This window comes from Lagopus muta, chromosome 2 (assembly GCF_023343835.1).
Source record: "Lagopus muta isolate bLagMut1 chromosome 2, bLagMut1 primary, whole genome shotgun sequence".
Taxonomy (NCBI): domain Eukaryota; kingdom Metazoa; phylum Chordata; class Aves; order Galliformes; family Phasianidae; genus Lagopus; species Lagopus muta.
This window is the reverse complement of record NC_064434.1, coordinates 23581791-23604942: the sequence shown is the minus strand read 5'-3', so window position 1 is coordinate 23604942 and position 23152 is coordinate 23581791. Positions and strand designations below refer to the sequence as shown.

Genomic DNA, 23152 nt, shown 5'->3' with positions numbered 1-23152 from the left:
TTTTATTTGCTTAAATGCTTTCTAACTCTATTTTACTGTGTGGATAGAGTTTCAGCCACAAGGCTCAAGAACTCGGGATTACTGAAGGCAAATCTTGCTAGTAAAAAACAAGGTAAATAAGACACTGAGGAGCATAACTGCTCTGAGTCCTTATCACCAAGGTTCTCTGCATGGTTGAGCAATGGATCTATATTTTTCTTAATTTTTCTCTTGTTCTGAATATACCTATAGAAGCCTTTCTTGTTACTCTTCATATTCTTCAAAGTTTCAACTCCAGCTAAGCTTTAGCTTTCCTACTACTTTTCCCGGTATGCTCAGGAAATATGTCTCTGTTATTTCTCATTCTACATCAATATTAGAATTATTTAATAAGTGAATTTGAGCTCAGTCAGGAGTTTACTATTCAGTGGTAGTAGCTTTGTGCTACTTTGTGCTTGACTTGCATACCTGATGCTTCTCAGAGGTTCTCCTGGCAGATCAGATCAGCCAGCCATACCAAGATCCTTAGGACTCCAGTTCAGTTTCCCAAAAGATCACACTGAGAAGACCTCTGAGTCTGAAACCTATCCTGTTATTCTGAAGCCCAGGTTTACAACACTCTTGTTGATCTTCATCATCTCTTTTGAACATTTAGCTCTGTGATCTCATGGTTTTTACAGATCTCATCAATATTCCCAACCCTAATTTGTTCTTTGTTCATTGATATACATAAATTCAGCAGAATAGCCAGCAGTACTTCAAAAGAAGAAATCTGAAATGGATCATTTGGCAGTGTGATTTTGCTTTAAAAATCCCATTCTGTGGTCTACTACTAGAAAACCATCCAGAAATCACAGGAAATAATTATTTTACTTCATGTAGCACCATCTCCAGTATTGACCTTCACATCTTCAGAAAGACACAGACGAACTGAGAAGAATTCAGAGCACTGACAATAGCACAGATGAGGGTAGCTGACAAGAAGCAACTGATAAATTTGTAGAAAACTCATTTAAATCTTCTGCAGGCATGGTGAGGCAATACAACAGGTTATATCAGATGCTGTAGAACTCACACTGTTGGAGGTTTTTAACTATACATTAGGCAAATAACTGTCAGCAATGCTCAGTATATACTGATTCCATCTTACAGCAGAAAATTATCACGGAGCTTTTATACAGCCTACCAATCCTATGACTTCATGGTGCTTAACTGTGAGCTTTAATTAATGGAATTACTAATATTTCTAAACATATATGTAAGCTTTTCATTCAATTAATCTGTAAGGAACCTTGAAGGATCTGAAAACTAATTCTAGAAGAACCTCCTTCTCTCTTCTCCATTTTCTGTGGCATGTTATGGAGTTCCTCCAATCAACCAAAAGCTCTTCCATATTATTCTAGGGTACAATTAAAACCGTTTTTTTGGGTTTTTTTTTTTTTGTTTTTTTTTTTTCATTTTATGTGAAAAAGTTCTCTGCTTTAATTTTCCAAGCCCTTTTAAACTAAGACTGTCCTATCCTAGCTTCAAGTCTTTCAGTGCTAAGAACTATTCAGAAAATACTGCTCCCTCACAGATCTCATTGACACTCAGTTTAAAGCATTAGCATCCAGGGTGAAGGCATGACCACACCACCTTCTTTTCCTGTTACCCAGAAGAAAATACAACATTTTCTCAAAGCTTAAAGTTGTCCTGGAGAAGAACACGTGGTAGGTTCTGCATGTCCTTCAATCCTGATACATCTCTCACTGCCTGGAAACATTCAGACCTTTAGAAAGCAGTTGTGATTATACTCATGTACATTATTAGATCTAAAACTACAGATCATTTACTGATTGATGTTTCCAGAAAATATGATTTAAAAAAGAGTACAAAACATGCTAATATTTAAATACTAGACTTCTTCGAGTTTTGCTGATTGAGGGCCATTTTTTTCACTGTTGACTTATCTTTTGGACAGAGCTATTTTATTTACCTCATGATTAAATCTGTGCCAACATGCAGAAGACTTCATTATACCCTGGATCAGGCTGTTGGTGTACTGCTTTAACTACCTGTGCAGATATTATCAGAATTGTTACTTAGCTAGCAAGCAAGCATAAGTCATATTAACCTGCTTTTTCCAGTATTGTCTCATTCCTGCAGTATGCACACATTGCATCAGGCTGACATTAATGATTCTGAATATCCTACTTTACCTTGCCTTTCTGATCACCCTTAGGAGTATAATTGACAGTATGGTTGTCACTTTCCTTTGAATGGGTTAGTCAGGAGTTCAAAAACAGCAATCACTTTTCATTTCTAACAACGTTTCTTTAAAAAAGATATTTATTTTTGTATTTTCTTCCTATAGATTATAACACAAGTGAGCAAAAGCAAGCATGTAAGAAACACGAACTTTACGTCAGTTTCCGAGATTTGGGATGGCAGGTATTGTTATTAATTCTGTTTCCTATCAGTGCTAATTGGGACAGTCTAGCTTATAGTCCCCTGGGATTTACAGTACATTTTCCTCATGGTAACTGGTATTTCACTGATGGGAGACAAATTCTTTAAACGCATTTTGAAATGAAACCCTATCACTATTTCTCTACCTTTTTTGGTGCTGTTCTCTTAATCTTTTTGCAAACTTTAGTGGCTTTACAATCTGAACACATTTGCTGAAAGATAAATCTGAACCATTACTCATGATCTGTATAGGTCTGCAGTAAATGAAGCCTAAATCTCCACAGTTGTTAGTAAAGGAACTTTTGAAATTTGCCCTCAAATTTTCCGTGCTCCAGTCTTCTGTGAGTCAAAGGGATTTCGCTGGGTTTGGACCCATAGACAATATGAACTTACATCACTGTTCAGTGGTCTTTAAAACACCAAAGCCAAATTGACATAATTCCTAGGAAAAAAATCTGTCTTTTGTAAAATAATAAGAAAAAAAGATATTTCTAGTAGAGGGCCACAAAGACAGAAATAGAGTTATTATGAGGAAAAGAAAACAGAGAACAGTCTAGATGTTTTTTGTCTCAACTCAAATTCTGAATTTTGTAGTATGTTTATACTGACAGCAGCCTGAAGAAGTAGGAATAGTGTTTTCACAAGTTTGCAGAGCATAAGTATCCTGTCTATGGTGACAGAGCAGGCTTGTGATATTGACTTGAGCTCAGGCTTCTGAGTCAGTCAGCTTTGTCTGTCTTTTTCAGGTATCACCAATTCTTTCCTTTTTTTTGCTGAAACATGAAATTCTGGTATGCCCCATGATACACAAGGCGCACAGATTAGTCAGTCAAGGTGGTCATAGAAAAAATAAAATCTTTTTTTTTCCACAATAAATACTTGAAAAACTCGAAGTTGCAGTTGGAGATCCAAAGTTACGCTGTATAGAATTTAATCTGTGAGACTCAGAATAGAATAAAAAACAAACAAACAAACAAACAAACAAAAAAACAACCATGAAATAGATTATCTCCCTTCTTTCCATGGAAAATCCTTACCTTTGCCTAGCAAAGGAGGAATTCAGCAAACTAAACACATTGATTTGTTAACATTTTTATATATTTTCCTTCAAATGTTCTTTTCCCTATACAGTCTGTGTTGCTAGATGTTATCAAAATTAATGATTCAGTGATACTCAACTGAGTAATCTCTAGTAACCCTTAGTCTCATGCAATATTACAATTGATAGTATTGAATACGATGAAAAAAGAGAACACATTTTAATTACGTTAACTACGTAATTACACGCTCAAAAAAAAGCAGTAAATAATTTATTTCTGGGAAGAAATGTATGCTAATAAATATGTTTGGACCTTTAATTCCCTTTACAGCCTCATTGGTTGGTATTCAGTTCAGTTTAATTTAATTTTCATTGGAGTTTTGCAGGAAGAAAGCAAATACTTTTATTTTTTTGGCAAACAAAAATATATTAACATGCCACGTTCTGAAGTTCATTTTGTCCTTGGACAAGCCTTAGTTAGTTTGATATAGTTTTACATTCTCTGCGTGGAAAATAAATAAATAAATAAATAAAAATTGAATGAATTTATTTGTTGTGATTTTAGGACTGGATTATTGCACCAGAGGGCTATGCTGCATTTTACTGTGATGGAGAGTGTTCCTTTCCCCTCAACGCCCACATGAATGCAACAAACCACGCCATTGTTCAGACACTGGTATGTCTCTGCCTATGTTACACTTCCCTGTTTCGCACATGTGTCTTGAGACAGGGCCTGTCTCTTCCTCTCTGTTTACTACCACTGGATTTTCATTATTTCTATGAAATTGCCCATTTCAAAGATGTGACTTGATGATTACACAGGAGAACAGATGAATTGTCCTCAATGGCCTGTGTGATAGGTTTCCCTTCAATTTAAAGAACAATAATACATGAGAAGATTATGTCTTATTATCGAAGCACTGTGTGGACAGGAACCAAAAGGGGTCTCTGGTTCCCCTGATTTTTTTATTTTTATTTTTTTTGCAGCTTACTGAAGCTCCATGTTAACATCTACATGCTATTCCTTCCAGAAATGTTGACACTTGGCCACTCTGTGGACCTCTGTCGTCAACTGTTGGCAAAAAAACTTAAAATGTAATTGAATGTGAAGCTTTGCAAGCAGATGCATTTGCATTTAAGAAATTGTGTTCAGTCATGCCTGGCTAACAAATACAACTTATAAGTAAGTGTGCTTGGATTTGTTGCTCTGCCTGGTACATGTAAAAGAACTGCAGCCAGCTTTTTGCCTCTGCCAGTTCTTATGTTAGTCCTGTGCATCAACCACAGTTGCCAAAAGGATGATCTTAGTTGGATCAGCTCACAAGGCCTCCTCCAGCCCACAAGTGTTCAGCTACACTTCAGTAAACACAGCAGCTCCAGAAATCCAGAAGGACTTTTAGAATGCAGTGCCGCAGGTCTGATGAATGGTCATGATTTTTCAAATGTGGCAGCTGAACTGAAAACTGTTAGTATTGAAAGACTGATTAAGAAATGGAGGAATAGATACAGTAAACAAGAAAGGAGAGGGAGTATGAAATGAGAAGATAAAATGGTTGTTATTCCTGTGAGTTTCTAGAAATGTCAAAGCACTTACTTGCCTGAAATTACAGAAACATGGTTTCGTGCTCTTTGATTTTGATTGAAAAAAAGTAACAGAACAACTAGGCCTGAAAAGGCCTTTTCAACTATCACCTTCCCAGGCAAAACCAAAAAAAAAAAGAAAAGAAAATGAAAAGAAATTTTGGTTTTCCCCAATTCTTTCTGATAGAAAAAACTTTGCTTCTGAGAATTGCTATGTTACTTGAAAGGGATATTTTTAGAAACTCACCATGTGCTGAGACCCATCCCTTTCCATACAACTTCTCATTTATATACCTTCCCCAAGCCCAGACACCAGTATAACTCTTATTTCTCTACCCCGGAACTGAAGCCAGCAGGATGGACAAAAAGAAAAGTCAGAGGCTGGGAATACACAAACTTGTGGTAGGAGGTTCAGGTGAAGGGGAACAGCAAATGCTACTTGGCCAGGAATATAGCAGTGTGCCTAGGAGATGATGAGGAACAGAATCCATGCAGTCTTGAACTGAAAATAAATAAGTCAGCAAAGCAAAAGTTTATCATTATGTAAACATGGCCCAGAAAAATTACCAATAACACTGAGATCCTCAACTTAGAGTTCCCTGCTACAATTATGGGCCGTTAAATAAAGAAATGGCTCCGTGCTATTTTCTGTTGTGTGTCTACCCTTTCAAAAAATGATTAATTTCCTATGTTTAAGAAATTTTTGTAGATTGTCCACTTATTAAAAATTGGATACTTAGATTTTCTCTCATTTTTATGGCCTTTCTGGATTTGTTTCCCTCTGCATGTACTGTACATGCGTCCAGTTGTGCAGCCAAAAAATCAAGAGGCTAATTAAATTTTAACTGCACATAAATTAGATGAGATAACAGTAGTTGAATGCTTTATGGTTTAAATTATGCACAATTCAGATTTACACAAGGTGTGCACATGGAGATGGCTTGAGAAACAATTATTCATATACCCCACCCTCATCCAAATGTAATCATCTCTCAGTCATACTGATTACACCATTCTAAAAAAGCCCACTCTTTTGGGCTGGGGAAGTGATCGTTCCTTGGTACCCCTCCAAACTTTACTCTTTTTTTTTTCTTTTGTAACAAGCATAGGAGAAATGTTGGGCAAGTACCTTTCTCTTTTTCTGAGGTTGAACTTAGGTAGACAGAACATACAGATACATATAAATACACGAAAGGCTGTATTTAATGAATTATATTATCTTTCTTCTCCAGTCAACCTCTGAAATTTGTTGACATAGGAATGATCTCATGATCATTCAGTTCAGGGCATCTGCAGATAGACTCACACTGTCTTCCAGCCTTTTGAAATTCTACCCTTTGTACAGATGCTCCCTCTTCGCCATGCTGTGCTCACTGTTGTGAGGGGCTGCAGGGCGTCAGAGCTGGTGAGGCAGGAGCTGGTGGAACCAGAAGTTGTTGTGGGGCAAACATCTGTCCAGACATGGCACAGTCATTCTTTTCTTCAGTTGCTTTGCTATTCATTTGTTAAACTGTTTTTAAATGTGTGTCTAAACCCTTTCTAAACTGTTTCTTCAGGATTTATTATTGCTCATTTCAAAAGACCTTCTCATGGTAACAGTTATGTAAAAATCGTTTCCTGATAGACTTTTCTCTGTTGTCTGGCAAAGACTCGGGGCTTATATCACTGCAAGACAGATGGCTCTAACAGATTTACAAAGACTTAACATACAAATGAAACCTATTACTGCTGAAGTCTTCATCCATGCCTTAATAATCTCTTGCCCTCTCTATTACAACTCCCTTCTTTCTGGCCTCCACAGTTTCCAAGTCTTCAGCATGTGCAGAATATTGCATCCAACCTTCTTTCAAGCACAAAGAACTTCCCCCATTTTCGGATATTTCCACTAGATCTTGTTCGTTCTGGGATGCTGTTCAAAACTGTTTTTCTTCTCTTTAACCTTTCATTGATATATTTCGGCCTAGTATACAGAAAGCTTTCTCTGTCTTGGTCCTTTCCCCATACTTCCTGTCCAGCTGGCACTCAACTTACAGATTCATTTTGACTTCAGTAGAAGTAGAGCTGGATGCACAGATACCTAGATAAGACCTTAAAATGCACTCATGCTGTCAGAAAATGCACATCTTACTCCTTCATAGACTGAAAACAGTTTTTCAGTATGAGCCATTTGCTTTCTGCCACATCTTTCCTCCATGCTGAGACTCTATGCAAGAAAGCATTTTAGCACATGCTGGTGTCTTGGTGAGACAAGGGACACGAGCATGTGCTTCATGTTAAGCATTGTCCTCAACAGAGATGATACTAACATATGCGTTTTCCCAAACTGCAGCCTAACTTCAGCTCTTTTCTAAATTTCATCTGAAAACCAACTTTGTATCTTGGCTGCTTCTCCTCCCTTAACTCTCCATCTGCTATTATTGTATAACACTGCCTGCAGGACTGAAATCAGTGCAACATTCTGGAGGTAAGCTCTGCTTTAAAGTTGCTAACTGAGGAAAATCTGCAACCGCAGCAGTGAATTGCAAAGACATGTCTTGATCTGATGTTTCCCTTTTTGATACATGAGCTGTGTATTTCTGTGTCTTTCAGGTTCATTTGATGTTCCCTGATCATGTACCAAAGCCATGCTGTGCACCAACAAAACTGAATGCCATCTCCGTGCTCTACTTTGATGACAGTTCCAACGTTATTTTAAAGAAATACAGGAATATGGTGGTGCGTTCATGTGGCTGCCACTAGGATGAAAAAAGTAATAATCTAAAGCAGAGGGGTTTGTTCAGAATTGTAATAAAGTCAAGATATAGGCCTTGCTGATGGGAAGGCAGTTTTAAATTTATTCCATTTCATGTCATCTCTCATTTAAATGTACAGTATAATGTATATAGCAGCTTTTATTTATTTAAAAGTATATAGTTTCTTTTGTATGAGCAAAATTTCAAAATCATTTATTTTATGGGTCACCTTACTAAGCAGTAGAACTTCAGAATCTAATTTTTTTTTAATTGAACATACTGGAACATAAGTAATTCCATTTCCATACATTAAAGTAAAACCTTTGTATAGATTTTTTTTTAAAGTTAGTAACTCCGGAACTTCTGTAGCTGCTTCATATTGTTTAAAGAACTGAAATACGTTTGGTCATATTGTGCCAATGAAAACTGTGGAGGGATATTTATTTAGAAAAAGGCACAGAATAAAAAATAAACATGACTGCTTGGCCAAACATATTTTTTTCTTTTAGAAGTTCTGCTCCATTAGAAAAAGTGAAATGTTGAACAGTGTTAAAGTAAATAAATAGTAGATAGAAAATAGAAGTGAAGAGATTGCACATGTAACTATTTTCTTTAACGAGATGAGTGTAACTGAAGGAGCGTGCTACTTCTGGGCCTGTGGGCTGCAGGGTTTGCAAAAGGATCAGAACTTTGGGAATTCTGCAGACAGACTCTAGCCTCTAGATCTGACCTTCCAAGTTAACACTAAACATCGACCTACAACGTTCTTACCTCAATTCACATTAGTCCATTATCCATCACAGCATGCTACCGAGGCAAATATTTTTATAATAATAGCACAAGGTGAAATCAAACAAAAACCCACACAAGCTGTACTGCCACACAGGTGAAGTTACCATATACTTGTCTGGGATGATGGCTGTTCACGTGGAAAGATGAAAAATACCATTCATAAGTAATTTGCAGCCCATGGTCAGTCCCATCTTCTTTCCTAGTAGGTTGATTTAAATAATGAGACTAAGATTGGATATCTTTCCTCTTCTTAGCATCAATTTTTATAACTTTGAGATTTCTTAAATGCATACATATATTTTTTCATTTCCCTACATTTTTGGCCTCAAATAAAATCCTGTGGTCATGAATTGCACAATTTATAATGGTAACATTACCATTCTCACAACCAGCACCCATGTGCTTATTTTGAATTGAACACATTTTAAAACTTTGGACACCTCCTTGTTCTAGAATTATGAAAATGAGACTATTGAAACTCTTTTCTCTTTTTTAAATGGCTAACCGCAGTATGCTTTTATCTTGAACTACCTTGATTGAAAATGCTTTTTAACTGTTCTCAGAGTGCTGTTAACAAGTGAATAGTACATACAAGTCTCTCCTTAGACAATCTATTCATGTAGATGATGACTTCAGTGGTTATTTAAGGCACATCTCAGAAAACTCAGATTATGACAGACTGATAAATCAGCATGTGTGTGTGACTGTGTATGCATGCGAATGTGCAGCTGTCTTTTTTGCAAAAACTAATTTATTTTATCTTGCTACTGGAGTATTACATACATCTTGTTATGCATACACACAGGTTTTTGAAAAATGAATAGTTCTGATTTCTGTCTTCAGAGCTCTATCTCTTTAATAGGAACAATTCCATTTTACGCTTCCAGTTCTACCTTATACATACATTACCAATATCTATGTTTAGTTGTGGTTCATGCACAATGATTTATATCAAATTATTATGTCTCCAACTGAATTACCAATTTGGAACAGCTAAATAAAAATAAAGTTAAATTACCAAGTTATTTTCAAAAAATTTTCAGGTTGCTGTATAAATTGGGCAGGAGGATATGCTTTTTAGAAGTTGGTTTTTTCTAAATAGAATTTGATGAAACCTACATTTTGGGTACATTAAGTAATATATTTTTAAATAATGGTGTACCATTTTGAGAATAAGAAACGGAAGATTATTGTTATATTATTCTATAAAATATGCTGTTGGAATATATTTCTATATTTTGAGACATAATAAACCTGTAATACTACTTTGTTCTGCTGTGATTTTGCTTCTCAGACACATGGCAAAGTGACACCTACTTCATACATTATTTTAAAGCTAAAAGCAAGAGATTGCTTAGTTATTCATAGATTTTTTTACAGTTCATTTTTATTACAGACATTTTGCAAAATGACTTTTGTTATGTCTTCTGATATGTCCTGTATTTTTTTAAGCTGCAGCTGGTTGAACCATCTACTCTATTAATAAATATCACACCTTGAATTCATACCTCCAAACTGCTCGCACTCCATTCAAAATATACTAGAAATGCAGAAATATTTTCTAAAATCTCCTTAAATACCTAACTAATCATTCCTCTGTTTGAAAGGAAGGATATTGGCACCACACTCTCTGCATGCTCTGAATAAGGCTATATATGCATACTTTCATATAAGCTGGTTCAGGTTATCCCTTCTCCAAAACTACTGTACAGGGCTTTCTGTTCTTTTGCTAGGTCCTATCAAATATCTCTGATTTTATATATATTTATACATAACATATACACATATAAGTATACATAGAATGTGTATGTCAATGTTTTAAATTATCATATATATAATCATATATAATATCATATATATTATATATATATATATAGTATGGTAATATAATCATATTATCATATATATAATCTGGACCTATTTCCATTTTCATTTAGGACACTTGAGACTTTCATCCTTTTTAAAGTTACTTAAATTTTCTGGATCCTGAACAACTGGGAAGAGTCTAAAGAGTTAAAAAACATAAAAAATAGAGTAAACTGTACAAAATTGGTGTTTCGTTATGGGCCTGAACGTCTGCATTTTCAACTTACTCGTAGTGTTAGTACTATAGCTGTATATCGTTGGCTAAAAGCAAATGTTTATAGGATGATACCAGTGATAATTTCTATGGCATAGAAGAATTCGACTCGTAGAAGTCAAAGCTGAAAGATCATTCCAGCAGCAATTATTTAATTTTCCTTTCAAAGTGCATAGTCCTGTGAGACCTGATGAAGACAAGGTGAGCTCTGCGTGACTGAAATGCAGAGCATTTGTAAATTCTCTGGTGTGCTACGCTGTGAACCATGTAACAGTCTGCCTTCAGTTTAGAATTTGATGGGCATCTCTGTCTGGATGTCCATTTCAACAAAGTATTCATAGTGTCAAGTATTTCTGATTTTGGCCAGGTAAAAACCTGTAATTAATCAGGGAACAGGTGGGAAAGACTTGCTGGTAGTCAAAAACATGCTTTTTCAGATTGCATTTGCCCTTCTAATGCAAGATGAAGGTGAAAATTAAATTCATATAAAGCCATCTGGTAACAACATAGCAGCACATCCAATCACTGTGAAACTCAGCTAAAGATACCTCCAACAAGCATTGGCATGGATGTCTGCGAGCCAAAAGGATGTTCTTGCTCTGTTCTGTTGTTGTTCTGTCGCATATCTCTGAATGTTAATCCTGACTGACATGTTCCTTCCAAACCTATGACTCTACTTTCTGCAGGGCCTATTTACATTTTTAGATAAATTTGTGTTTGTGTTGAGTGATTAGGCAGGTAATATAAAGGAGCCATGTGAGCAGTTCAGATGTGTCCAAGAATAAGAAACCAGTCCCATGCAGCAGTTTATTTTGCATGCTACGTGTACCTATAGGACTAGAAGTCAATATTTTGTCTTGGTATTATGACAGAAGTCAAATGTCAGACAATGCGGGGCTTCGCTGTATCGAATAGTACGTACCTGGTGCTGTGAGTTACATCTGTAGTCTAGACACTGCAACCATGTCTTTTTTTAGGGACAATAAAGAGAAATTGCACTTTTGGGTTACAGTTCACCTATCACTTCACAAAGAAGGTTAAGAACAGTGGCTGTGCTATATAGGCCTTGTCTGAGCAACTGAAGGAAAATAATCTTTGACACTTTTCAAATACCACTGCATTGTGAAATTGCTGGTTTTTATCATCGTGGGAGGTCAGGCACTTCCCTTTTCTCAACCATTTACCGGAAAAGCATTTGTCTAGATTGTTGACTGCATATTTTTCTGTTCCATTTTTTTCTCTCACTTTGTCTGCTGAAGCTTCCACCAACTTCTCTGTAAATTGACTTTGACTTAAAGATGACTCTAAAGATGGTAGAAAAAGTCTTAGGTTTCTACTCATAAAATTCTGAACTGTTTCAGTATTAACCAAGGGCTACTAACAACAAAGACTTTAAAATCATGTTCTTTGCAGTCTCTACCAGCTGTTCTGCTCACACATTCATCTGCGCATTTAGAGAATCTGACATCTGGTGCTTGAATGACGAATGGGCCACATGTGAATTATTCAGCATTATCTGTTGCTATCTCATCTGCACTCTGAGAAGTTACAAACTGTGATTTACAGTGTGTTATTGGATACTTGCTCACATGGCTTGAGCAAGAGCTTGATTAAAAACAAAAGAAAACTAAAGTAAAAATCCAACAAAAAGCAGTGAGAGTACGTTTTCTTGCCATCTTAATTCAAATAAATCAGCACCAAACATGGTACATGAGGAATTGGGAATCTCATATGAATTAAATGGACCTTTTGTATTCTGTTTTCCATATTTACAACACATGACACAGGCTCTTCTCCCGACTGCTATATTTTCAGCTAAATGGTTTGTGCTCTGTTCCTGCACTTTTTTGCTGCCAGATGGGCACCATCAATTATTGTTATTAATACGAACAGATATTTCCATTGCTTTAGCAGATGTTAATGCCTTATAAAAGACGTGTTACTATTATCCCTACCTTGCAGGCACAGAAAGGTGCAGACATTTGCCTGAGATAAGAGCAGAGGAGAAGCAATATAGTGGAGACAATCAGATCTCAGTGTCCCAGTGCTCTAAGCATTGCTTGTGGAGTGACAGATACACTTCACAGTCCTGTCCCTGAAGATCAGATCCTTCACTGATTCTAGGCTTCATGAGGATGCGTAATTTATTTATAAATTTACATTTATCAAGTACTTTACTAGTTTCCTGATTTTTTTGTGAGAATCTGGGCATGTGCCCAGATAAAATCAAAGCATGTGCAGGTGCAAGAGTGGTTATATTTTCAAGCTACTTCTGTAGACATTACCAAGATCTCCTCGAAGCAGATCTTGGAGAACCTTTTCAGCAGAGTTGTAGATCTGCACCAGTAGGGCTGAAGGCATCCCTCCCTCTTCCTCTCTGCATGCTTCTCCTGCTCACTGGGATGTTCAGCAATGAGTTAAGACTGTGTTAAGAATTCCATAGCAGGGGACCTCGGGGCAGATGTTGGCTGGAGATATGAGAAAAACATATTTCAAGGGAACAGTTCTCTGAAAGAGAGAAATTGAAGCAAAGATGTGGGAACAGGATCTTCTCCGTATAACTTGTCCCGGTCTCTTCTGGGTCTCCAACTGACTTGTGAGCAGAAACATTTGTAAAAATGAGAAAGATCTTCAATTAAACTGTGAGAGAAACCTTGGAGGGGGCTTTTTGTCTGCCCCTCAGAAGTCCTTCCACAAAGGAGAAATCCAGGCTCAAACCTGTGGAGCTACACAGCTGCAGAGACCAAAAGTTGGACAAGACTTGGGGGAGAAACATGGCACATACATCAAACACCCTAAATTGATCTAATTGAAAAACAACACTTTTCATGCTTGCTTATTTTCTTGGTCGCTGAGCTGTCTTTTATTAACTTGCCACAAGAAAGCATGTTCTCTTTTATTTGGGCCAATTATATACCCACCACGGGGATTCCTTTTCAAAATGAGTGTTTCTTCCTTAACCCCTGAAACAACTCTTTTCAGCCTTCTCCCTGTGTTATCTGCTTTGTTATTCAAGACTAACAGCTCCCACAGGGAATGCTCTTCCCTAGACTGTGCTGCAGGGATGGAACAAACACAAGACCTGCCAAGTTGGTTACTTGTTTAATTGGGATGTGAAACTTTGAGAAAGCACTTGGCTGACATTTCCTTTCCTTTTCTTCACACGTTTGGGATTTTTCTTGGTTTGATATCATGCTGTAAATGCTTATGGGTATGACGTGTAGGTAAGTGCACAGAGTTTCACTAAATCATCTTTTGAAGAGAATTTGCGTGTTTAGCAGGGAAAAAAAGAACCATCATAATTGGTTTCCTCTTCAAAAACAGAATGGGTACAGATACTAAAAAAAACTGGATTAAGGAAACCAACTACTGATCTTCATTAAATTTCATGTTTTGCAATCTATTAATGCAGACAAAATTAAAGAGTTGCTAATTAGTAGGATCTACATTTCTTACCATTGGACTTATACCAATGGACAAGATTTTTATTCTCAGATACACTAATGTCAAATCACCAACATTATAGTGGCCTTGAAATCCTCATACACATATGTCTTCTTCTCACTGTTTATCTTCTCACTGTTATCTCACTGTATTTGAGCCAGAATACAAATTAACTTCTTAATTCTCAATTTTCTTCTCTTAATCAAGCCACTATGCTTTCGCTCTTTCATCTATCCACAACTGTATGGGAACTACTGCGTCACGGCCTGAACCTCTGATTGATCACCTGAGGCGAGACATGAGTCAGCCAGAGGAGCACAGGTGAAGGCAATAGGCAAAAAGACCTATTTAAGAGCTGGCTACCGGTGGGGAAGGATCTTGTCTGGAGATCCCTCCTTCTGGTGTTTTGTGGTGAGCCCAGCATAAGGGTAAGCCTTCCTTTTATTCTCTCTTGTTATCATAGTCCACTCTGCCTAACTCTCTTGTTTATTTTGTGATTGTAACGTCTTGATATCCATTGATTATACAACAACAAAAAAAATAGGCTGAAGGTCATGACTTAAAATTCCTGGGGGGAAAATATATCACAGTTTAGAACTGAACTGAAATTCCAAGACTTTCATTAAAGGTTTAAATAAAAGATCATAAGAAGATTAGAGACTGGAAGAGCCTAGACCTGGTTTGCTGGGGGAGAGGGCTCAGGGCTGGCCTATAGCTGGTAGGAGCCCAGCAGCTTCAGGGGGCTGGGCTGTAGGATGTCTGCGGACCCCTGATGAGGAGACAGTGCTGCTGTGGACTGCAGGTTCCCAGCTCCAAAGAGAGGAGCCTCGAAGCTACAATTTCTCTGACTTAGTCCAAACACAGAGGTGTCCAGGAGCTCTGCATCTTCATGTCCATGGCAGGAGGTGGGAAAGGTGTCTCACAGAACCTTGCATAGTGGAGAACACTGAAAGTGAGTGCATTTCATCTGAAAAGTGCTTAAAGAAATGCCTCTGTGACAATGATGGAAAAATATTCACTGTGAAATTCCCAGCCTGGCTAAAAGCTCTACTAATGTTTCTGAGTGAAGTTTTGCTGACATTTTCACAGAGGTTTGCTCATTTTTTGGCAGGAAAGAATTTGACCCCTCTCCTCAATCATGTTACACCCCATTTCCACCAACTGTCTCTAAGTCTTTTACCATTCTCTTGGCTTTTCCCATGATGTAAATACAAACTGCAGTAGAAGAAATAGTGCTCCTCCAGATTTACTCTAAAATAACTAAGTAGCATTGCTAAACCTTTCCTAGGATATTTTCCTCTCACTCCTCTGAATCTTTCCCCTCAACTGACCTCTGCTGTTTAACAACCTGTAGGAAATGAGTCAAGTAATAATCATCAAGGCAAGAACCAGATGACGTGCATGTATTTTCAGTTTTTTAAATTAGGTAACTAAATATAATACACAGCTATGCTATCACTCTCCTTACAGACCTTAGCTACAAAGCAGGCTCACATACATTTGCAGCCTTTAGCAGATAATTACATTCTCTGAAAGCCTTTCTTGTAGCTCTACTAAAAGGGGGCTGTAACTGAGATCAGCACTGGTGCTCTCCTCCATGTGCATCAATGGCAGTGCAGACGCCTCTGCCTTGGCTCCAAGAGCTGCAGCAGATGAAACCTATCTAACTTGAAGAAGAGTGATCTGCTTGAGCTTTTTAAGAACTGTCAAGCTGTTTTAGTTCACTGATGGGGCTTTTCCTTCTTTTTTTTAAAAAAGACTCTATCACAAGAAAGATACCAGATACAGTAGTTTCTAGGAGAGTCAGTACTTCCAGAAGTGCATCTAGGAATGGTAATCTGCCCACTGGTATACCTGGATCATGAAATACCTGTCCCAAGGTAGATTTTCATTACAGAAATGTACATTTTTTGCATTCTAGAGATTGAAAATGATACTATTTTCTACAAAGTAGTAGAACTCTATCAGATAAATCACACCTGTGGTGTTTTCCTCTTAATGGTTCTGTCTTTTTCTCTATGATCTAGTTTCCACCATTGCTGAAACAAAAAAAATCCCTCTCATTCACTGTATCAATAACTATTAACTTTCCCATGGACTGCTCTAATTTCATGTATTTATAATCACCCATTTCCTACGTAACTACCACAATCATTTATATGCAAACAGCTGTTTTGGTAATTACATTCTTGTTTGCTCATTTTCCCACCAATATCAGGTTTTTCTCTTTCACAGTCATGATTCAGTCTTTTCACACTGCAGAAAATGTGATATTATGTTAATGAAAAGTTGGGCGATTTCCAATTTTTCCCTTAGAAAGAGAAAAGGAAGTGTTTCTAAGACTATTTTTATGTGACACAGTCCAGCAGTTTTATGTAGATACTTGAGCTATCCCTGTTCCAGAGCCAGCGCTGTTGTTGCTGCATATTTCCAGGTTATTTGTAATGCCAGCAGCATGCCAGTCAGAACCCATGTTTTGACACTAAATAAGCAGAAGTATGCTTCCTACAACGTGTGGTGTAGAAATACATGAAAAAATTGCTGATGGTTTGTGGACCTCTGAAGAGAGCTGACAAGTTCTAAACCATTTTGCAGAAGTTTGTGATTGATAATTCAAAGTGTATATTTGTTTTTCTGTGTGCCTCCTCTGTGGCGTGCAAGAAAACCAAGGTGAAAAATCAAAGGGTCTTGAATTCAATGAGTACATTTCTGTAAGGTATAATCAAAGAGATGATGAGCATCAATTTGCTATGAAATCCAGCTGTAATTTTTCACTTCTGTTTCCTTTCTCTTGAGCCTGTTTTGTATGCTTCAGCTTCACGTAGAGTCACAGCTGCCTTCGAAGTTCTAACAGCACCATCTTCTGACTAACATCCTGTCAGGAGTACTTTTGGGTGATTTTTATCTTTGCTTCATTGCCTCTCTGAAGGTTGCACTTTTGCAAAAAGGTGGCAGCTCCAATGCTTCGTGCATTGCTTTGAAGATACAGTGAAGGGAGGTTAACTGCATTAGACACTGAGCAGTACAATAATCTGCATAGAGCTGAGAATTCCAACCCTTTGGCAATTAATATTGAAATATACACATGCTGCCAATGAAAATGCCAAGAGAATTAAATGAAAATAGAAAATGTTCTGCTGATATTTTTGATTCTGGCTAGGATCTTTATGAATAAGAGCCCCTGACAGCACTTGTTCTCTCAACCTCTTCCAAGACAAGGATTGTATGCTAGATATTTTCTGTTTTCAGTGGACTATTACTTTATAAATATGGTCAAGTTAGTAAAGTTTTAATGTAGCTCAAGGTGGCCTTATTTAACCTTTGCTTTGATAGGTACAAGAATGTAAATTTTCAAATCAATAAAAATGCCTGGAGCAAATTTCCTAAAGAAATCCTTTCATTTGGGTAGCTTTGTATATCAAACTTATTTAAACTCTTGGTTACGTTCGAACACGTAGGAATGCTTTCTTCCCATTTTGTCAGGATGGTAAAGTAAAAAGCCAGCAGTGACAGATCAAAACTTTTCAATTTATTTTGGAAAGGCAGATGATTGATTTTTGAAGTCTTGTATCTAGTTCGTTTCATAAACTTATTACTAAAACTTAATATACAGCTTAGAGGGCATAAACCCAGAGCCTTGTGTTTCATTTAAACTAGAGAAAGAGAAGGGCTCAGAATCTCTGGATTGTTTCCTTGCTCTTGTCATTGGTTCATTACGAAATGCTGGAAAACAAAAATTCCATATTTGCATGTGTTGGTTATGCATTTACAACAGAAAAGTGAAAGGAATTAGCTTTTGTGAGACATTCTGAGATTGAAATTTGTATAGCAGAACAGAAATAGTGCTATTCCAGACAATAAATGCTGTTGCTTTGTTTCCTAATTCTAGTCTACTATACACTTCTGTTTTTGATAGACAAAAATTTTTAAAAATGTATCTGCCTTGAAAAAATTCTGGGACCTTGTTCTGTGCTCATCTGTATACAACAATAGCAGCATTTATCAACAGCACAGGAGAATTAAGAGGATAAATGCCTTAGTAATAAAGAGAGATTCAGATATCAGTTGTCATGTAAGTGTATATAAATTATTTGAATATACACATAATGTGTTATATTACCCTATTAAAAAATTGTACCCTCTTTTCCAAGTTTTATTTTAATATGCTCATTTGGCTCCATTGTAATAGTTTGTTCCATACTAAAGAAGACCTTTGGTCATACCCAAAGGAAGTTGTTTGCTCAGGCTATCCTTTTATTTCTCCTATCAATTCCTGTGACTTTCTCCAGTCAATGAAACACTTATGTGTTTGTTCTCTGAATTTTCTACAAATTGTGAAAAAAGCCTGAGTTCAGAGCTGATGTCTCCCTCTGGAACTGAGAGGAGGTTTCTCTAATTAGTGACATAGCCTGGATTCAGTGCATTGCAAAAATCTTTACAAAGATGCACATACTAAAGCAAAGTTCAGGGCAGTAGAGAACTGAAACCCATGCCAAAAAATACCAACTGCAGTTGTGTTGACCTTTATTTCCCTGATGACACTGATGTATGTGTAAATAAGCTAGAGAGAAGTACAAGTGGTTATAGTGTATATACTGTATAGCTCCTTTAGGGCATTTATTGTCTCTAGAAAGCATAGGTTTCAGGCTTAATGCTTCAGTTTTAGCATACTCCGAGTCATCTACAATTTTTTACTTTGGAATTATAAAAGTCATGGTGAATTTGAATTTTGAATTTTTCTGCTCTCATCTCTGCATTTATTTTCAGATTAAAAATAAAAGGTAGATGAAACCTCATCTCAAAGGTCATGAGAAAGTGGAGAACTATCTCAAACTAGCGTGGAGCAAGAAAAATGTGCATCAATTTAAAATACTGGCAAGGTGATATCCCCAGATGGGCTTAGTTCTTTCTTTGATTTCTGGCTGCACATTTTTGTTCCATCCCCTATACAAGTTGTAGATTCTGAACATTCCAAGGGACCAAAAGCCCTTAAGGAAGAACACAGATGCCCCGCAAAATATTTTATTCTTTTCATCTTAAATTTTCAGCTTCTAAGCCTGTTTATAATTCTGCACTGTAATGTATATTTAATATAACTACATTTGGGAATATGTCATGCTTTGATTCCTTGATACCTATGCACTTCCAAGTGCAACCAAACCAACCACTATCAAGGTCTACATTTGGCTCCTCCATCCACTGAACTGGAAGACATCAGGTCAACTCCTTGCTGATCTGATGATCACAGATCACCAGCTTCCATACCAAAGCCTGCTGGGACAATTACTTGCCTAATCAGTCTCTTGTCCCTTATCACATCCTCTTATCCAGTTAGGGTGACAAATTTGCAGGTAATCTTGTCTTCCTGTCTGCTTTTCATAGCAATCCTTCTGAATCTTGGGTCCTCCATGACCCAATCCTCAAAGTTGCCTGCCATTTCCTTCAAATTTCTCTTCAAGATAAGCTTTGTAAAAAGGAAAGGTAAGATGCAATGTGTCTTTGGGGTAACACAATGTTCAAGAGAGTATGAAGCTGAGGCAATGCAATGTTATTTCTTCTTACATGCAAAGACGCAATGGAATTTCCATTTCTCTACAGCACCATCTGCTCTTTTAGATCAGCATTTCATAAAATACTACAGGATCTTTGTGACAAACTATTCCTGCATTTGTACTACTTTAAGCCATGACATGTACAACAAATTCTAAATGATTATCTTGCTTTACTGGTTTTACCCTTCCTAGCATCACCACTTGTTCTGCCACTTGCCATTTTCTTCTTCACGATATTGGTTTTAGTTATGTTAGCACACTTTCTGACTGTTTGCATACATGTATGTCTTTCAAAGTGATGTTTATTGCTTGAGTGCTGTACTTGCATGTATTAATTAAAAAAAAGTCTCTTTTGGGGATGCAGATTGGTCACTCTAAGTATTTTAAACAATCATAGAATCATAAAATTGCTCAGGTTGGAAAAGACCTTAAAGGTAATTGAGTCCAACCACAGCCTAACCATACTACCCTAACTCTTAACAACTCTCCACTAAATCATGTCCTTGAGCACCACATCCAAATGGTTTTCAAACACATTCAGGGATGGTGACTCAACCACCTCCCTGGGGTCCCTATTCCAGTGCTTAACAACCCTTTCTGTAAAGAAGTTTTTCAGCAATAATGTGCTGAGATTTGTTTATGGACTTGGAATACCACTGGAAAGGCCAGAGCACAACCTGTGTTTGCATTTGACTTCCTGAGTTCCCTGGATGACAGCTACAAAAAACTAGGTCCCTCTGGAGTATGACCCTATGCACAGCTGATCTGTGGCATCTTCCAGATAATGTGTACATCAAAGTGTGTTCAGAGTACAGGACTTCCCTATGAAGGACTGCACAGAAAGTAGAGCGTGGCTTAGGCCTCTCATACACTTCTTTAGGCTAGTTTTGCTCTTACTATGGGATTACTGAGCACAGATATTTTGTCTACATGTATCAGTCCCAGTTCTCACTGACAAAAGGCAATTCTTTTGCATGAAAACAACAGTGCTTGGGCTGTACTTTGCTACCACCACATATGACTTTGCTTTGTGAAGTCATGCACAAGGCTCAAAACTTCAGTCTATCTGTTCAGCTGGTGCGTTTTGTGGTAGCTTTATTACATTTGATTGATATCACCTAGAGAGTTGACGCTCATTTGCAGCAGTGAAAAATGAAGCCTTCCCATGACACGGCACTCTGTGACAGTACTGTGCACACTGAAAGGAAACCTGGATCTGGAATTTATCCAACAGCCAGAATACATCTCAGTGACAAATAAAGGAAAGGTACAGAAAGCCCAGATTTTAGTCCCAAGGGTTCTACAGGCAGTTAAAAAGCTTGAATTTCTATAATTTCTAAGCTTACTATTGTTTGATAAAAAGCACTTGTAACAATTCTACCAGTTGATAGAAATCTGATTAGAATCCCAGTATAAACTCTTTTTCCTCTTGGGCTCCTATGACTTTTTCTGTTTTGCTGCCACTGACATAAATTTTGAGTAGGTAAAATCACTACTCTTATGTTTATTATTACCTGATACTTAGAGTATTTGTCAATTCTTAGGACTCAGACAACCACAGAAAGATCTGACTGATAAATTACAGTGCATGAAAATGCATGAGGTGACGAGCTTTTACCATCCTTTCAGCTATATTTGTGCAGTAACTGCTGTACTTTCCAAGTACATCTTCTTCATCAAACTTTAAAAAATAGGTAGAAGCATGAGAATGGCACATTCTCTCCTGGGACTGCTGCATGCTCTTTGGGCCCTTTTCCCAAGGAAGACCTCAGGAAGTAAGAGAAATCTTCACAAGATTTGGATGGAAGTCCCTTAGAGAGAGTTTAGAAATTCTTAAGAAACAGGAAACAAATCTGTTTAAAACTAAGGTAATAAAGTAAGCATTATAATAGATATAAAGCAAAATTGGTTGTTCACAGAAACATAATTTTCAGCCACATGAACAATAATGGATAGTAGAAGCAACTATTCTGAGGGGAAATTGTGATAATTATAATGATAATCTTTCTTCTAAGAAAGCTCAAGCTGAGTTCCTCTCTGTATGGCACTTAATACCTTATGCTTACATAGTACATACTGCCATCGGAGGCAGGAGTCTGACTAATGGGAAAAAATTAGGGAATCTCTTTAAGACATCAGTATCTTCCTTCATGCTTGTTGTTAAGCACTACTTTAATTAATCAAGTGTTATTTAAATGCAGATTCTGGCTATGTCCAACTCTGTTTTCCCCACAGCAGGTGTGGTGATAAAGCATGTTAATTATCATACATAATGTTTGTTTAAAAGCCTAGCGCAGACTTGTAAAACACAGAAGTTATTACAGCGTTTATAATTATCCTTGAATCATTTGTGATCATCATGGCTGAAATCCTCAGAGACACCTGCACAAATTAGGGGCTTCCACGACATCTTCAGAAGTAGCTTTGAAACCAGGAATTAAAAATCCCGAACTGATCTAGGACTCCAAATGTTATTTTGCTACTAGAATAAGCACCTTCAACCAAACACAACTTCAAAAAAAATGCCAACTTAAGCATCGTTGAATCCTCAAGTTGACAAAAGCCCAAACGTTTTCCAGTGCAGTGCCCTAAAAATGCTCAAATACCTCCCTTTGAGGGCCCGAGGACTGGCTACACTTGATCAGCAGCTAAAGACCCTGTGGCGAATACAAGGCTCCACCCTTTGCCAGAGTCCTGGCCTCTCCCTTCTGAGGTTGTTTGGCCACCTCCAGCTGAGCCTATTTAAAGCAGGCAATCCCAACAAAGAAATCGAGTGGGAAAAAAAACGACATTTTCTCAGCACACTGAGAGGTTCAGTGCAATGCTTGTCAAATGCTGGTCAGTGTGGCAGGCAGAGTGGGAGCACAGGATGGGCAGGATGTTGCCTGCCTCAAGCTGCAGTGGAAAGCGTCTTAGAGCACGCAGGATTAAGTGACACAATAAAAATACAGGATAACTTCCCCACCTTTCAGTAAGACAGCAGTTTGTGGAGGTTCAGTTTCTAGCTACTTTAACTTTGGGAGTTCTGCACTTTTTTAATCTGAGGTCACCTCCTACTTGAAGGCCACCTCACCTGACTGCATCATGTGCGCTGCTGCACATCCACAGTGTCTCAGTGGCAGCGGGTGAATCATGAGCTGAAGCCAATACTCCCGCATCTGCACTGGGCTAAGCTGAGCACCCAGCCCAGCACTCTTCATCCTCTGAGAGCCCGCTGTCATTTTCTATCCATGGAATATTCGTACTGGTCCCCTTCATTTTCTTCACCTTCCCAGGTATGTGGCATGCACTCAGTCGTTCTTGGTTGTTTATGCCTTAACTGTATCTTGAAAGCAGGGTGACTTCTTTCAATTCCAGTGGTAGATATTTTGGTATTCCAAATTAAGTGGCCCTAATATTGCCTAACACAATTGTTTTTCTTTCAGTAGCATACTTAAATCTTATTGCAGGAGGGAAATTTCTTAATCATTGAGAAAATCATGTGGGAGATGTGGACTCTCATCCC

The 23152-nt window shown here is 37.5% G+C and overlaps 1 protein-coding gene across 4 annotated transcripts in view; it reads left to right on the top strand.

The window, feature by feature from the left end:
* Positions 1–10058, top strand: part of BMP5 (bone morphogenetic protein 5) — an 87699-nt gene extending 77641 nt beyond the window's left edge. For all 4 annotated transcript variants that reach the window (XM_048936917.1, XM_048936914.1, XM_048936915.1 and 1 more), the window contains 3 exons: positions 2333–2409; positions 4032–4142; positions 7637–10058. In XM_048936917.1, coding sequence (XP_048792874.1) covers positions 2333–2409; positions 4032–4142; positions 7637–7786 — 338 coding nt within the window. In that variant the 3' untranslated portion in view covers positions 7787–10058. The remainder of the gene's footprint in view (positions 1–2332; positions 2410–4031; positions 4143–7636) is intronic.
* The last annotated feature ends 13094 nt before the right edge of the window (positions 10059–23152 follow it).